Source organism: Balaenoptera musculus, chromosome 18, assembly GCF_009873245.2.
Source record: "Balaenoptera musculus isolate JJ_BM4_2016_0621 chromosome 18, mBalMus1.pri.v3, whole genome shotgun sequence".
Lineage (NCBI taxonomy): Eukaryota > Metazoa > Chordata > Mammalia > Artiodactyla > Balaenopteridae > Balaenoptera > Balaenoptera musculus.
Window position 1 is genome coordinate 68120433 of NC_045802.1, and position 18283 is coordinate 68138715.

Genomic DNA, 18283 nt, shown 5'->3' on the forward strand with positions numbered 1-18283 from the left:
AAGTTCCAGATAGCATAAATCTTTACCCCACTGTGTTACCTTAACTCTCTAAACCACATCTACTTCCATAGACTGCAAATAGATTTTTTTTATTATTATTAAAAACAACAGAAGCACACAACGTGGGTTTTTTTTCCTTCATTTCCATTTTTGCTTTGTTTTGTTTAAGAAATATATGAACACAGAAAAGAGCACATGTATCTGGAAAGTGAAGAGTTCCCCAAATCTCCTAATTTCACCCACAGAAAAGAGCACATATATCTGGAAAGTGAAGAGTTTACCCATTTCTACTAGTCCTAAATTCTGTGCTTGCTTACTGACTCATCATATTCTAGAATTGGCAGATTTTCATTTAGGAAGCAGGGGATGATGTGTGGTGCTGACAGTAGTCACTGACAATGCCTAAACAAGGACAAGTTCTGACAGAGAAAGAGGTATGGAAATGTGAACTAAGCCCAGGAAGACTGATTTTCCCAGCAACTCCGAGCAGAGCCTCTTCTTCCTGGTGGAGTTAACAAATGGGACATTTAGGTTTAACTTTGAGCAGAAATTTGGTCCTTACACTTCTGGGTTGAATTGTGTCCCCCCAAAAGACATACTGAAGTTCTAACCTCAGTACCCGTGAATGTGACCTTATTTTGAAAATAGGGTCTTTGCAGATGTTACCAAGTTACAATGAGGTCATATTGGACCGGTATCACTGGTGTCCTTAGAAGAAGAGAAGAGACACAGACACAGAGAGAAGGGCCTGTGATGACAAAGGCAGAGACTGGAACGTTGCATCTACAAGCTAAGGAACACCAAGGATTGCTGGCACCCACCAGAAGCTGGATGAGACAGGATTCTTCCTTTCAGCCTTTGGAGAGAGCATTGCCCTGCTGATGCCTTAATTTTGGATTTCTAGCCTCCGGAACTGTTAGAGAATAAATTTCTTGTTCTAAGCGACCCAGTTTGTGGTACAGCAGTCCTCGGAAAGTAATACACTTACCAAAGTCTGGTTTTTTGTTTGTTTGTTTTGTTTTGTTTTGTTTTTTTATCCCCACCAGTGTGGACCTGTAATTGTGAGTTCTTACTGCATCAACTCCTGGACAGAGGCTGTCACACCTTTACAGAAGGAGAAGCATCAGCTCCAGGTGAGGATGTTGCATGGAATGGGGAGGATGGTGTTCAAAGTGTGGTGGAAGACAAACCCATCTACTATAGCTTGAGGGAGTAACCCCGATTTTGTTTTACCAAAACTGTAGGAAGAAAGCTTTCCTTTTTTGCCAAGGATGATACTAGTAGGTAGTGGAGATGAAATATAACTGCAGCCAGTTTTGAAAAGTTGCATATAAATGTACAACACCCAAATATTTATAATTCAAGCATTATCTATGTTTTAATGATAACCTCTTAACTGCATCATTTCCTTGTTAGGTTTGCTTTAGGATTTGTATGTGTCTTAATAATACCTAATTAGTTTAAAATCTCTTACAGGTGTATCCTGAAAGAGCACATCTGTTTTTAGCCTAAATAAAAAGTAACCTGTAAAGGGCAGTCAGTCCTGTGTTAGCATCCAGGGAAGGGCAGAGGGAGCTTTCATTCTTTATTTTTGCATTGATTGATTTTTTTTAAAATAAGCATCTTTTAGTTTTGTACTTCATTTTTTTTCCTATGAAAGCTGAACCCTTTATTTTATTAAAAAAAAATGTTGAATCCTTTTGTATACAAGGCATTACTAGGCGTCAAATTTTAGAACAATAAAATTCTGAAGTTTCTTACAATCTAATGGTGAAAAGATTTGGGGTTTTTTTTATTTTCGTAAACTATACATAATGTAAAGTTTACTATTTTAACTATTTTTAAGTGTACAGTTCAGTGGCATTAAGTATATTCACATTGTTGTGTAACCATCACCACCATCCATCTCCAGGACTTTCTCATCATCCTAAACTGAAACTCTGTACCTATTCCTTCCCCCTACCCTCAGTACCCGGCAACCACCATTCTATTTTCTGTCTCTTTGAATTTGACTACTCTAAGTACCTCATGTAAGTGGAATCATACACTATCTGTCCTTTGTGTCTAGCTTATTTCACTTAGCATGTGTCAGAATTTTGTCCTTTTTTAAGGCTGAACAGTATTCCATTGTGTGTGTGTGTGTGTGTGTGTGTGTGTGTGTATCACTTGTTATTTTTATCAGTTCATCCATCAATGGACACTTGGGTTGTTCCCACCTCTTGGCTATTGTAAATAATGCTGCTGTGCACATGGGTGTGCAAATATCTGTTCTGTCTCTGCTTTCAGTTGTTTTGAGTATATACCTAGAAGTGGAGTTGCTAGATCACATAATAGTTTTATGTTTAATTTTTTTTAAGAACTATCATACTGTGCTTCATTGTCTAAATGTTTCTCATAATGCTTGTTTTCTAAAAACACTGGTTGATTAATTTTAGAAAAACCAGCATTTTAAAATTCCACTAGGTAATATAAATAGAAGACACAGCCCTTCAGGGAAGAGCATCTGGGGGAAAGGTATGCAATTAATCTAACAAATCTAGTAAGTTTACAGATAGCACTTAGGGTTAATGGTGCTGGAGGAATATAATCCCCTTTCACTTTTATCTTTTCAGGAGAGATTCCTAGTGGAGATGAAATATGAGGTATTTAAGAGATCATTGAGACCAGGGCTTCTCAAACTTTAGTATGCATAAAAATCTCCTGGGGATCTTGTTAAAGTGCAGATTCTGATTCAGAAGATCAGGTGTGTTACCCAAAATCAACAGTTCTAACAAGCTCCCCACTGATGTCAGATTCCTTACCCAAGCAGATGCTGCTGAAGCACAGATTTTGAGTAGCAAACACTTAAACTTCCATTCCCAGCAGTTTGGCAAACTGCAGGCCCTTAAAAATTCTCCACTTTTAAATTTTAAGGGGAAAGAAGACCAAACACCCAATAGGAAAATGGACAAAATTCATGACCAAACAATTCACAGAGAAGACATAAAATGATCAGTAAACATATGAAAAGATGTTTGGCCTCATTTATAATAAAGTAAGTGCAAATTAAAACTACACTGATATATAATTTCTCATCAATCAGACTGGGAGAAATTACAAAACATAACACTATTGGAAAGGCTGTGGAGAAACAGGCACTCACACACATGGCTGATAGAAGTACAAAGTGATATAACCATTATGCAGAAGAATTTGGCAATATCTAATGAAACTATATATGCATTTACCTTTTGAACCAGCAGTCCCACTACTAGGAATTTACTCTGAAAATACACCTCAAATGATAATAAAATACTACACCCAAGGGTATTCATTGCAGCATTACTTGTAATAGTAAAATTTTGGAAAATATCAGTATTGGAGACTGGTAAAATATGGTACATACACACAATGAGATATTATTCAACTGTAAAAATGAATGAGAAAGATGTCGATCAACTAATGTGAAATAATTTTCAGGATATATTGTTTAAATAAAACAAAAAGAGTATCTAAAGTATGCTGCCTTTGTGTAAGAAATAAGGGAAAATAAGAAAATATACTAGTATCTGCGTGCTTGTTCAAAAACAAACATAAGAAGGATAAAACAGAGATTTGTAAGTTTGGTTACCTTCAAGGGGTCAGTGGGAATAAGGTAGGAAGGAGAGAAGAAATGGGGAAACATGGAGTCAGGGACTTCTCTGAATATACTTTTTTGTACAATTCTGACTTTTTATGTTAATGTTTCACATATTTTTAAAAATCTCGACAAAGAGAAAAGAAATAAAATCAACAAGAATGGAGAAAAACCCTAAAATGGAATACAAACAGAAACCAATGGACAGAACTCTATTTCAAATGAATAATATAACCACACTGAAGGGGGGAAATAAAATGAACTAAACCCAGTACCCTTTGAACACAATGTTTGGAATATATACCATTAGGTTAAAGACAAAAAGAACTCTTAAAAAAAAAAAGAGAGATGTGAACAAGTAGGCTTTTTTTTTTTAAAGATGTATCAGTCAGCAATTCTGAGATGACTTTCTGTGTATTCCAGGATAGAACAAATAAGTAATATATTCTTGATAATGAAAACCAGGTTTTTCACTGTCAGAGAAGGGAATTACAAATATAGAAAGGAGGGTTTTAGAATAAACCCTGTGGTATCGGGTTGGATTTGGAGGTATAGTGTGAACTCATGGGTTTTAATACAAATAGATTAGATAGATGATTGATAAGTAGATGAGAGTAGATAGATACACACATGAGAGTGGGGTGCTACTGGTTCATACTGGCTCCAGATAATCTTTGCTCCATTGTATTGCCTTTGCTCCTTTGTCAAAGATCAGCTGACTATATTTATGGGAGTCAATTTCTGCGCTCTCTATTCTGTTTCACTGATCTCTTTGTCTGTTCTTTTGCCAATACCACACTGTCCTGATTACTACAGTCTAGTATTCAGAATATATACTTTTTTTAAAAAAACACTTATAGGGCTTCCCTGGTGGCGCAGTGGTTAAGAATCCACCTGCCAATGCAGGGGACACGGGTTTGAGCCCTGGTCTGGAGGGCCAGGAGCAACTAAGCCCGTGCACCACAACTACTGAGCCTGCACTCTAGAGCCCGCGAGCCACAACTACTGAAGCCCGCGCACCTAAAGCCCATGCTCTGCAACAAGAGAAGCCACCACAGTGAGAAGCCCGCACACCACAATGAAGAGTAGCCCCTGCTCGCCTCAACTAGAGAAAGCCCACGCGCAGCAATGAAGACCTAACACAGCCAAAAATAAATAAATAAATAAATTTATTTTAAAAAAAAAAACACTTATAGGTAATTTCCTGGCAATCAGTGGTTAGAACTTGGTGCTTTCACTGCAGTTGCCTGGGGTTCAATCCCTGGTCAGGGAACTAAGATCCCGCAAGCCAAGCTGTGTGGCATGGCCAAAAATAAATAAATAAATTTTAAAATAAATAAACGTTTTAAAAAATTTAAAAAACACACCTCAACAATGAAAAGACAACCTAATTAAAAATGGACAAATGATCTGAATAGAAACTTCTTCAAAGATATACAAATGGTCAATAAGCACATGAAAAGATGTTCAGCATCATTAGTCATTAGGAAATTGTAAATCAAAACCACAGGGAGGTACCACTTCACACCCACTAGGATGACTATAATCAAAAATACAGACAATAACAAATGTCGGCAAGGATGTGGAGAAATTAGGATCCTCATATATTACTGGTAGAATTATAAAACTTTAAAAAATAGTTTGGCACTTCCTCTAGAAGTTAAACATAGAATTACCATATGACCCAGGAATTCCACTCCTAGGTATATACCAAAAAGAGTTAAAAACATATATCCACATAAAAATTCGTACATAAACGTTTATAGCAGCATTATTCATAATAGCCATAAAGTGGAAACAACCCAAATGTCCCTCAATTGATGAATGGATAAACAAAATGTGGTATATCCACATGATGGAAGATTATTCAGCTATAAAAAGGGAGGTAGAGCTGATTTATGCCACAACAGCTACAAACCTTAAAAACATTATGCTAAGTGAAAGCAGCCAACACAAAAGGTCAAATATTGCATGATCCTATTTATATGCAATGTCCAGAATAAGTAGATTTGTGGTTGCCAGAAGCTGGGGGGAAGGGAACATGAGGAAGTAACTGGAAGTAACTGCTGTTGGGCATGGGGTTTCTTATTGGTGCAAAAAAAATGTTCTGGAATTAGATAGTGGTGATGGTTGCACAACTTTGTGAATATACTAAAACCACTGAATGGTACACTTTAAAGGGTGAATATTATGGTATGTGAATTACATTTCAATACAAGAAAAAGAGGATTTATTTTGGGCAAGAAGAAATTTACTCCCAATGAGAGATCTGAGATAGAAGAAAGAATGGTGAACAAATAAACTAATAAATATGTGAGCATATCTAAATAAATACTATACCAGACAAAAATAGTGATGCCTAATTTGTGGAGCTTAAATCAACCTCAAATATCAAACAACTATATATAAAGCAGGATGGTATTTGACAAGACAGTATGTGCAAGTTCTTATATTGTTCATGTGGAAAATACTGATTAGTTTTAGAATTTGTTAAATGTAACTGTCTAGGATGTTCATAGTATATAAATAGAGTGTTTCTCTTCCAAACTAGTAATGTGAAAAAGTAAAAATGGAAAAAAAGATTCAGTAGAAAAGGAAGTAAGAAAAGAGAGGGAGTAAAAATATAGGAAAAGTGCAACAAATGGAAAAAAATAAAATAAGCTGGTAAAAAGAAATCCCAATATATTAGTAACAACAATAATTATAAATGGACTTATACTCCCAGTAAAAGACCAAGATTGACAACATGAATTAAGAAGCAAAAACCATATATATGCTGTTTATAAGAGATACACCTAAATCATAAAGAAAAAGAAAGGTGGAATATAGAAGGATAGAAAAAATTTATACTAGGCAAATACTAACCAAAATAAAGTTTAGCATAGCTATATTATGATCAAAGTAAAGAGATTTAGGGCAAAAATCATTACAGAGTTAAAGAGATTTACTAAAGAATAACAAAAAGAAAAGTTCAGAACTTCAATTCCCCAGGAGGATATAACAATTCTAAACTTGTATGCACCTAACAGTATCTGCCTCAAAATATGTAAAGACATGGGCCATTCAGGACTTTTCATAAAAATAATATTTCCCCAAAATTATTGAATATCTTTTTTTCCTGAGGCTTCACATTCAGATTATACTTTAAAACTCTCTAGATAAGAGTCAAGTGTTAACAAAGAGTTGAAAATATTCTAAACTCTATTTCTTACAAAGATTATGAAATGTCTCAATATACTCTGAAAGAGGATGTCAACAAAATGGAATTTTTTAAGCCATAAAAGAACACTTAAAAGGATATCATTCAATACCCTTTCAAATATGAAATCATTATGTAATATCCAGTTGTCTCCTACATTTCTTATAATCGTTAGTACTTATAATTGAACTGTATTAGACTATAGCATAGAGCATCATTTCAGGCTTGAACTATCCTTTTTATAGTAAATAGTTACTTTGCTACAAGACTAATAATAAAGTAGGAGGAGAATATTAAATTAAATTAGCTGGAAAAAAAAGACATCAGTTTTTAAATTAGCATTTGTTACCAGCCATATTCATTCTATCCACCTTTCTTTAAAGGGCAGCACCAACAGTTTGCCACCATTTTTCTAGGAAAAGGAATACAAATTGCATTTCTTTAATGTTGCAGAGATCCTTTCAAGAGGTGAATATAGGGACTTCCCTGGTGGTGCAATGGTTAAGAATCCGCCTGCCAATGCAGGGGACATGGGTTTGAGCCCGGGAAGATCCCGCATGCCGCGGAGCAACTAAGCCCGTGCGCCACAACTACTGAGCCTGCGCTCTAGAGCCCGCGTGCCACAGCTACTGAGCCGGCGTGCCGTAACTACTGAAGCCTGCGCACCTAGAGCCTGTGCTCTGCAACAAGAGAAGCCACTGCAATGAGATGCCTGCACACCGCAACGAAGAGTAGCCCCCGCTCGACGCAACTAAAGAAAGCCAGCGTGCAGCAACGAAGACCCAACGCAGCCATAAATAAATAAATAAATAAATAAATATTTAAAAAATAAATAATGATAAAATGTTTCAAGAAATTGTTGTCAGAGCTGTTTACTATGCACCCAGAGAGGGTTCAGATTACGAGATGAAACTCCCTACCCCAAGGCTAAGGAGATATTTTCATCACCAAGTTCTCTCTCTTTTTGAATTAGCCTCAGATTTTCCCTCCATTTTAACAGCTCATCACCAGCAGTTTTGCTCTAATTTGTGAACACCGTTCATAAACTACAAAGGTTGACTGACACCAAAAAGGCAAATGATGTTTGTTCATCTCATTTTTCGTTTGTAATGTGCAGTTCAGAGTTTTGTTAATATTCTTTGTAGCAGTTTGTATTACAAAGTCTAAGCTTGTCGTGTCATCATTTAATAAAGAGAGCTGGCAACTGATGTGGAGTGAAAATTGTCTAATATCACTGAATCTCAACAACCTGTTATTTCTATACTAGATGTAATCAAATAATGATCATATATAATCACAGTGAACGCATAATCATAATTGTTTGGTTTAAAAGTGCTGTTGTTGAAACGATTCTGACCTTATCAAATGAATTCCCACAATATTCCTGCAAGATAAGTGAGTTAAAGTTCATGTCACAGATGAGCTATAGAAACACAAATAGAGATGTACTCCTAGATAACTTATCTCTCCAAACATGCTCCAGTGGGACTTGTGTATCAAGAATGTATCTGAGGAAGTAACTAGAGCTTTCTCCTCAATTATTTCCATTGTAGGTAAGGCTTTTCAATGAGCCAATAAAGCAGAAAGTAGGCAGGAATTCTGCATGATTTTAAAATGTCTACCTGGTTAAAACTGACTAGCTGAAATACGACCTAAAAGCCAGTTTCCTTTGGAAAAGATTTATTTAGCAAAACTTACACAATTTTTCTAGGAAATATAGTAATAAGAACACAAACACAGAGTTTAAACAGATAGGGGGATACAGTCGACAATGAAAGAAATGAGAATCAGGGGTAAAAATTGAGCTTAGAAAAGGGTTATGCTTCTTAAAAATATAAAATTTCTCATAGCAGAAAAATGTTGATCTCTAAATGCCTTTTTCCAGGCTTAGGCTCCAGAAGAACGTGGGCCAGGATGAATGGCAGAGGAACAGGGCCAAAGAGAATCTGTGGTTAGCACAAAGAGAACTGGCGTGGCCTCCCCTACATTGTTCCTGGTGGAAACCTTAAGGCAGAATCCCTTTCCACTTGCGAAAAAGGTCCAGTGTCTAAAAGGGCAATGATTCTGTTGAGGACTGGCTATGTAATTTGCCATAATCTACATGATCTGTTCAGGACTGCCTACATAATTTTCAGAGCCCCGTGGAAAATGAAAATGTGGGGCTTCTTATTCGAGAAGAATTTTAAGAGCCCAAAGGCCCTTCTAAGTAAGCTCAGGCCTGGAGGCCCCCTTCACCAACAGCCATTAACGCTTTATATGATCCCAAGGTGGTAGGGAGGTGCTCAGAGTTACAAGGTAATGGCTATTTATCAGCCAGTAAGGACATAGTTTTCAGTGTTTTAGCAACAGGTCCTGTAGTACCAGCTGTATCAGCTTTAACATCAACCAGACATAGAAAGAGCATCACCATTGAGTATATATGGGAATGTTACAGACCTACCTTAAAGTTTTCAACAGATTGTAGAATGAACAAGTAAGCAGAACACATCCTCTTGACTAACGGGGTAGAAATGTATGTATATACAATAAACTCGAAAATAAGTAAATAATAAACCCCAAAAGATGGGATCTATGATCACCCAAAAGCAAATCTGAATAAACTGATACCAAGGACTTCAAGAGAAAGAAAAGGTGAAAACAATACTATACAGAAGCACTGAGAGCAGCACTCAAAGGCTAAGCTGTGTTCTAACCATGACCATGGATGTGGCCATGAAGAGGAGAACTAATACGGAGATGCTGTGTAAAAGCTTACCCAGCAAAACCAAATCCCAGCCATGACTTAAAAATACATTAAGGGCTTCACACCCATTCAAATAGCTATTATCCAAAAAACGGAAAATAAAAAGTATTGGCAAGGATGTGGAGAAATTGCACTGTTGGTGGAGTGTTGCAGCTGCTTCCACACTGTGGAAAACATTATGGTGTTTCCTTGAAAATTAAAAAGAGAACTACCATATCCAGCAATTCCACATCTGGGCATATATCCAAAAGAATTGAAAACAGGGTTTGGAAGAGATATTTGTACACCCATGTTCACAGCAGTATTATTTACAATAGCCAAGAGGTGGAAACAACTCAAGTGTCCCATTATGGTTGAACTGATGAACAGAATGTGGTATATACATGCAAAGGAATATTATTAAGCCTTAAAAAGGAAGGAAATTCTGACACATGCAACAACATGAATGAACCTTGTGGACATTATGTTAAGTGAAGTAAGATAATCACAAAACGACAAATACTATAGAATTCCACTTAATGAGATATGTAGAATAGTCAAAATTCATAGAGACAGAAAGTAGAATGGTGGTTGCCTGGGCCTGGGTAGAGGGAGGAATGGGGAGTTAGTGTTTAATGGGTACAGAGTTTCAGTTTGGAAAGATGAAAAGAGTTCTGGAGGTGAATGGTGGTGATGGTTATATAACAATGTAAATGTTCTTAATACCAGTGATCTGTAAATTTTTAAATGGTTAAGATGGTAAATTTTATGTCATGTATATTTCACCACAATTAAAAAATGTATAATAGATATAAAACTTACAGAATTTCAAGAGGCCCTCTTTTAGAAAAAGAATACAAAATTATAAACACCAAATTGGGTACAAAAGTGGATATTTAGTATAAGAAAAATCACACAAATTACAATTTTTAAAGATACTAAATACCACAAACATTACAAAATCCAGAAACATAACAGTGTTTCTAACTAATTAACTTCCTCATGCATCTCTGAAATGCTTTTTTTCCTACAATATTTGTCTGCATACATTCTGATAGTCTCTTCAAAAGACAATGATTTTTGTACTGCTTTTTATAGTGAGTATAGAAAGAAAATTCAGTCTTCCCTCGAGCATGCTTAATTGAAATTTTCTGTTATTGATAACTTAGAACAGATTTATTTCAACTTTGCAACTAGTTGTTAGTAACGTAACTCTCTTGGATTTTGTCAAATTTGAAGGAAGCAAAGAAGTTTCATAGATGAGCTGTAAGATTTCAGAATATTTTAAGTATTTTTGGGTCAATGTCTTCAAATTGACAATATTAAATAGCCAGTTTGTCATCAAAGTCCTCAGTGTACTGGAGGATTAAGAGTTTTATATTCTCCTTATCAATGTCAACGTTTCATGTTTAATCTGTAAGAATTTTAAATTCCTTTCCAATGAGTTCATATAATTCACAACTCTTCACTAATCGGATTTTCAAACAATCCAAATACCATTTATTTCTCCTGATAGACTGCCCCTTCCTCATAGTGAATGATTGGTTTCAGTATGATCTGAAAGTCTGTGTTATGCTTTCCTTCTCCATGTCAGAATAACTTCTATTGACTTAATCACTCATCTTAACTGTTTTGTTTCATATTCTAGTAATTTTACCTGAATTTTCTCTCAATTTTTTAGTAAATGAATTTAAAGAATGTAAAATAAGCTACCCTTATGTCTAAATAGGAGTTTATAGTTTCTTGTGTGTTTTTGTTAAAATGTTCCCAAACATCTTTCTCGATTGCAGTTAATATAGTGTATTCCTAACTCAACCTTCCCTTAGCAAATCTGAAAACTGTCCATGAAGGAAGTTGAGATGGAAAGACACAGTGGGGTTAACTGATTGCAGTTAAAATATCCTACTTCAACAAATTTTTAAATACTTAACGCAACTAAGACCCAATGCACAGCAGAAACTAACACAGCACTGCAAAGCAATTATACTCCAATAAAGATGTTTAAAAAAAAGACCCAATGCAGCCAAAAATAAATAAAATAAACAAATAAATGATAAAATAAATCTTTTAAAAAAACCCAAAAAAACCTTAAGACCATAATTTTGTGTCTCTATGAGATGACGGATGTTCACTAAGCTTGTTGAGATAACCATTTCATGATGTGAGTCAAATCATTATACTGTGCACCTTAAACTTATCCAGCGCTGTATGTCAATTATATTTCAATAAAACTGGAAGGAAAAAAAAGCAAAGGTGAGGGCTTCCCTGGTGGCGCAGTGGTTGAGAATCTGCCTGCCAACGCAGGGGACACGGGTTCGAGCCCTGGTCTGGGAAGATCCCACATGCCACGGTGCAACTAGGCCTGTGAGCCACAGTTACTGGGCCTGTGCGTCTGGAGCCTGTGCTCCGCAACAAGAGAGGCCGCGATGGTGAGAGGCCCGCGCACTGCGATGAAGAGTGGCCCCCGCTTGCCGCAACTAGAGAAAGCCCTCGCACAGAAACGAAGACCCAACACAGCCAAAAATAAATAAATAAATAATAAAAATAAAGGAATTCCTTTTAAAAAAAAAAAAAAAAAAGCAAAGGTGATTTTTATTTGCTTAGCAAGATGTCCCAATAAGTGAGACAGGTAGGTTACAGAGTAGTATATACAGTATGTAAAATTCAATACATCAATGTACGTGTGTATTTGAAGAGATAGATGTCTTTATGTGTGTATGAAGGGTGTTTACCAAAATGTTAACAGTGATTGTCTCTGAGTTGTTAGATTTGTGGTGACTTTTTTCAACTTTTCAAAAATGTTTCCGTATCTTTTAATTAAAAAAAAAAAAAACTAAGACCATATAAACACATTGCTAGGCCCCTGCCAAGGCCTTGGAGAGGGGACGGAGGACCCCAAAGCTTAGGCAAACCTGCTTCTGCCACCAGCCCCAAAGAAGCTGCACCCTAGCAGCAGGTCAAGTCCAGAGAACCAAGTCAGCAGTTTGTTGTTGTACCATATTTTAATTTTATTTCGTTTCATGACCACCCCCTGCCAAACTCCTCCCTCTCCTGCTCTAATCGGAAGGATGTAGAGAATTCTGTTTCCTCCTGGCCCCTCCTCCTCCTCTGTTAGCTGCTTTTCCACCCCTCCCCCTCTTGCGTCCTGGGAGATGATGCTCTGGGGCCCTGCTGGTGCTGACAGGTTTCATTAGCCTGATGGAAATGTTTCTCCTCCTTAGGCCCTCCTATGGCAGCTGCCGAATTTCTCTCCTCCTCCCAGGGTGCTGAGTCTCAGGTCAGGTCTACACTGACCCAGAGCTGCCCATGTGACATGGGGCAGAGGGTGGCAGTCATTGGAAACCCAACCATGGACACTTCCTTTAGTTCATACAAAGAAAGAATATATTTTGTCCAATGAAAATAAAAATACAACCTCGGGTGCCTTGAATTTGATCTCTATTCTTCGACCACTCTTTGCCCTTCCATGTGTCTTGGATCTCACAAGAGAACTGAAGATTCAGGAGCCTGTGGGCTTTAAAATGAGGCAACATCCAAACTGTCAGGTGCATTATCAACACTTCATGATTACAGTTTTTAGCAAATGCAAGATAGAATTACACTCTCAATGCCAGGAGGTAATAGTTTCAAAAGGCCGTAGGCTCATGGAGGAATCCTAATTGTCTTGTTAAATTTCAATATAAGTCTTCTGAGTCAAGGCCCTGAACAAGTTTCTAGAGAGAGATGAACAAACTGCTTTTGCTAATGTGACCTAGCAGACATCAAACACTATGCAATTTGGGGGAAGACTTCCTGAGTCACATTGTCCTCAACTGTAAAAATAAAAGGATTGTTAAGATTTCCCCAGCTCTACTGCTCTATTAATGCCCACAGTGTTCATCTTTCATCTCTTCATCTTTTTTTTTTCCCTGCATGTGGTCTTGACCTCTCTCTTCCAGTGTTTACATACCACAGTAGGAAAAAAATTTTTAAGAACCAAGTTCCATCAGGTCTGATGTAGCTCAATAAAAACCCTTGGAATAGGAATGGGAAATACTGGCCCATGGTCATGGTCCTGGGCTCAAGTTTTTGGGAACCTTCAGGTGATAATTGACTCGTCTTTGCTGTAGTCTAAAGCAGGGGTACCTAAACTTTTTTGTAAAGGGCCAGGAGGTGAGTATTTTAGGCTTTGTGTGCCTTTCAGTCTCTGTTTTTTTTTTTTTTTTAATTTATTTATTTATTTATTTATTTTTGGCTGTGTTGGGTCTTCCTTTCTGTGCGAGGGCTTTCCCCAGTTGCGGCAAGCGGGGGCCACTCTTCATTGCGGTGCATGGGCCTCTCACTATCGTGGCCTCTCTTGTTGTGGAGCACAGGCTCCAGACGCGCAGGCTCAGTAGTTGTGGCTCACGGGCTTAGTTGCTCCGTGGCATGTGGGATCTTCCCAGACCAGGGCTCGAACCCATGTCCCCTGCATTGGCAGGCAGATTCTTAACCACTGCGCCACCAGGGAAGCCCTCAGTCTCTGTTTTAACTCTGCCATTGTGATTGCTAAAGCAGCCATAGACAGTATTTAAATTAATGATCATGGCTATGTTCCAATAAAACTTTATTTATATTCATGGACATTTTGAAGTTTATATAATTTTCACTTGCATGAATCAATTCTTTGTTCCTGCTATTTATGAGTAGTGTTCCATTGTAGGAATGTACCCCAGTTTATCCATTCATCCACTGAAGGACATTTGGATTGTTCCTAGGTTTTGGCAACCATGAATAGAACTGCTATGAAATGTTCATGTATAGGTTTTTGTGTGAACGAAAGTTTTCATTTATCTAGGTGAATACCTAGGAGTAGGATTCCTGGGTCATACGGCAAATGTATGTACAAGAAACTGCCAGACTGCTTTCCAGAGAGACTGTAGCATTTTGCATTCTTGCCAACAATGTATGAGAGTTCTAACTGCTCCACATCTTTGCCAGCACTAGGTATTACAGTGGTTTTAATTTTAGCCATCCTAATGTTTGTAGTGGTATCTCATCATGGTTTTAATTTACATGTCCCTAATGGCTAATGATGTAGAACATCTTTTTATATACTTATTTGCCATCTGCCTCTGTTCTCTTTAATGAGTGTTCAAGTCTTTTGTGCATTTTAAGGTGGGTTGTTTTCTTACTGTTGAGTTTGAGACTTCTTATGTATTCTGGATAAAAGTCCTCTGTTGGATATGTAACTTGAAAATATTTGCTCCAAGTCTACTGTTTGTCTTTCCATTCTCTTAATGGCATCTTTCACAGAATTTTGATGGAGTCTAATTTACTAATTTTTTCTTCAGTGGATTGTTTTTCATGTCATGTAAGATAACATGTTGCCTAACTCCAGATCACAAAGATTATGCTCCCTTCTAAGATTTTGGTAGTTTTGTGTTTTACATTTAGATCTATAATCTGTTTTAAGTTAATTTTTGTATAAGTCGCTACATTTAGGCTAGGTTTTGTTTGTTTGTTTGTTTGTTTTGGCTTTTTTTTTTTTTTTTGCATATTAGTGACCAATTGTCCCAATATCACTTGCTAAAAAGACTATCTTTTCTCCATTGACTTGCCTTTGCAACTTTGCTGAAAATCAAATGATCATATTTGTGTGAGTCTATTTATAAACCCTCTTTTTTGTTCTATTCTTCTTTCTGTTTGTGGTTTTTCCAATACCAGTTCCATTTTCAAAGTCTTTGCTGTGCTTTTTTGGATCTGTCCTGTGTGTGCATCCCCCAGTGGCCAGTCTGGGACGAGGGTCTACCCCCTAGTTCGGTTCTCAGAGTTTATAGTGTGCTGTTTAGGGTCAGATCCATGCATGTGCAGTTCAGAGGTTAGCCCAGGAGTTCATGAACTTTGCTGAGGTGTTCCCTTTCTGCCGTGATGCTGGTACATTCTAGTTCCCTGCTGTTCCTTCTTTTGGTCCTCCATCTTGAAAGTTATCCCACTCTGCTGCACACTTCTCAGAAGAGTCCTCACATCCAGGACCAAGAGATGGGAGGAAAAAGCACTAGGAGTTTGCTTCCCCTCTTGGGATCACAGCTCCTCTGACTAAAGAGGAAGGCTTTTCGAAACTGCAGGCTCCCACTGCTGCTGCTGTGGCTGGAATTGCGTGGGGGGGGGGGGGGGGGGGGGGGGTAAGGCTGAAAAGAATAGACAAAAGAAGGAAAAAAAAGAGCTTGGATTTCCCCCCAAACTCTACTAGGAGTCCCCTTTCCAGTTGCTTCAACCAGAACTAGAGAACTTTTCCTGAAGCTCTTCTGTCCATGACTGGGGTCCACTTCTAGGTTTTAGATGACCTTGAGTCCAGGTATGGGGGTACTGGAGGGGGCAAAAATAGGAAACACTTGCAGTTTGGTGGTAGTTCACACTCTGGTTTTCTTTCCCAATCCATCCGCTCCCATTTACCCAGGACCAGAATTCCTAAACACAAGGCAGTTTTGGTTTTTTTCCCCCAAATATTTATTTGGTTGCATGGGGTCTTAGTTGCGGCTCACAGGCTCCTTAGTTGTGGCATGCGGCCTCTTAGTTGCGGCATGCGTGTGGGTCAGTTCCCTGACCAGGGATTGAATCTGGGCCCCCTGCATTGGGAGCATGGCGTCTTATCCACTGTGCCACCAGGGAAGTCCCCCACAAGGCAGTTTTTACCCTCTTTTGATTTATACTGAATTTTTCAGGAATGTGCATAACATGTAAAATCAGGAGATACTGTATTTGATTTTGTTTAGACCTATACAAAAATGTGTTTATTATCTTCAAAAATCACCAAAGGCAGTACTGCTTGTGGCATTTGGGTTGCCAGCTTAACACGCCCATTTGAGCCTGCATTTGTAATTTTATATTCTCCAGTGATTCTTCATACACATGCATTCTTCTTTCTGCCTACTATTTTGTGCTTTGCTTGAGACATTAAAATATTGAAATACATATTATTTTACTATAAATTACTTAAATTTTATTTTACTTATACTATAGATGGGGCATCATAGTGATATTTTTGTATGATGTGCTTTTTTTATATGCATAAATATATTTATTTATTTTTGGCTCTGTTGGGTCTTCGTTGCTGCACGCAGGCTTTCTCTAGTTGCGGCGAGCGGGGGGCTGCTCTTTGTTGCGGTGCGTGGGCTTCTCATTGCAGTGGCTTCTCTTTGTTGCGGAGCACAGGCTCTAGGTGCGCGGGCTTCAGTAGTTGTGGCACATGAGCTCAGTAGTTGTGGCTCGTGGGCTCTAGAGCGCAGGCTCAGTAGGTGGGGTGCATGGGCTTAGTTGCTCCATGGCATGTGGGATCTTCCTGGACCAGGGCTTGAACCCGTGTCCCCTGCATTGGCACGTGGATTCTTAACCACTGAGCCACCAGGGAAGTCCATATGATGTGCTTTGGCAGATTAAAGAGGGCTTTAAGTCTTTTGACATTACTCTTGTCTAGAGGTGCTTCTGGGGTTGGCCAGGCATCTCTCTCTTCACGTAATTTCAGGGACTCACCACGTATTCTCTTGAGTGTGGTGGTCTCAGGGTAGCTGGACTTCTTACATGGCAGTTCAGGGCTCCAGGAGTGTTCCCAGAGCTCCAGAACACAGCTGCAAGAATTCTTATGACCTACCATTGGCTGTCCCCAAAGGCCATCTTCTATTGATCAAGCAAATAACTAAGGGCCAGCCTGAATTCAGGAGAGATAAGGCAGGAACTGCTCAGAAAGGGCTGGTGCCAGGAAAGGCTTGTGCATGAGATAAGGACCTGGAGGGCCAAGGCTCCCTAGACTCCAGTCAATGAATAAAATGCTTAACACTGAGTGAATCTCGACAATTCATAAAACAAATAGAGAGGAAGTCCCTTCGTTGGGTGAATTTGCATGTAATATACATGCTATATTTCTTGTCCTTGTATAGAGCTGCCAAAGATGTCCTTTGAATGCCTATATGCACAGAGCAAATATATATTTATTCAATATCACAGTGCTAAGTATGTGGGTGATAAAGTTAGTGTCTCTGCCCTTCAAGGCTACAGTGTTATTATATATATATATACATACAGGCATGCAAATATATATAAATCAAGCAGTATGCAAAAATTGTCATAGAAGAGGTTCACTAAAGAGCTTCATGAATCCAAAACAGAAATTCTCTTTTCATTTCTAACCATCTATCTGTAATTTCAACCCTGGCTTCCCATTGGAATCATGTGGGGAACTTTTAAACATAATAACCGCCCCCTCCCTCAGACTATGGTTTAATTGAGGGATGGGCCCCAGGCATCAGTACTGATAAAGAGCTCTCCATACGATTCTAGTGGGAAGCCAGAGTTGCGACCAGTGCCCATTTCTCTACTTTCCTGATGATCAGACCACCCTTGGCTTCTTTGTAAATGGTATCACTCTTCCTGGGAAGGGGATCCAGCACTGCTGAGAGGGACCAGGAATCTGTAGCTCCAACAATTCCCCAGGTGATTCTTGTCATCAGGGAAGTTTAGTTAACACCGCTGGTTTCCAATCCCTTTGCAGTACTTAATGCAAATGCCACTCTGAATCTAAACTCTATCTCAATCTCAAACACAGAGGCCATCCCCACCTCTCAGTAAAATCCTAACTCCAATGCCAGCCCTAAATTGAATCCTAACCTAACGATTTACTTCAATTCCTACCTTATCACCTACTTCAAATTTTGACTCAAAAACCCATTCATTAATACCTCAGAGGAAAAGACCCCATCTTTGACCCTATTTCCCCCATCCTGTTTGCCAC

The 18283-nt window shown here is 38.3% G+C and overlaps 1 protein-coding gene across 1 annotated transcript in view; it reads left to right on the top strand.

Annotated features, from left to right (window-relative positions):
- The first annotated feature begins 398 nt into the window (after nucleotides 1-398).
- Nucleotides 399-18283, top strand: part of LOC118884072 (protein enabled homolog) — a 42842-nt gene continuing 24957 nt past the window's right edge. Inside the window, 2 exon segments of the mRNA XM_036831387.1 lie at nucleotides 399-434; nucleotides 1047-1133. Of these exon segments, the coding sequence (XP_036687282.1) occupies nucleotides 399-434; nucleotides 1047-1133 (123 nt within the window).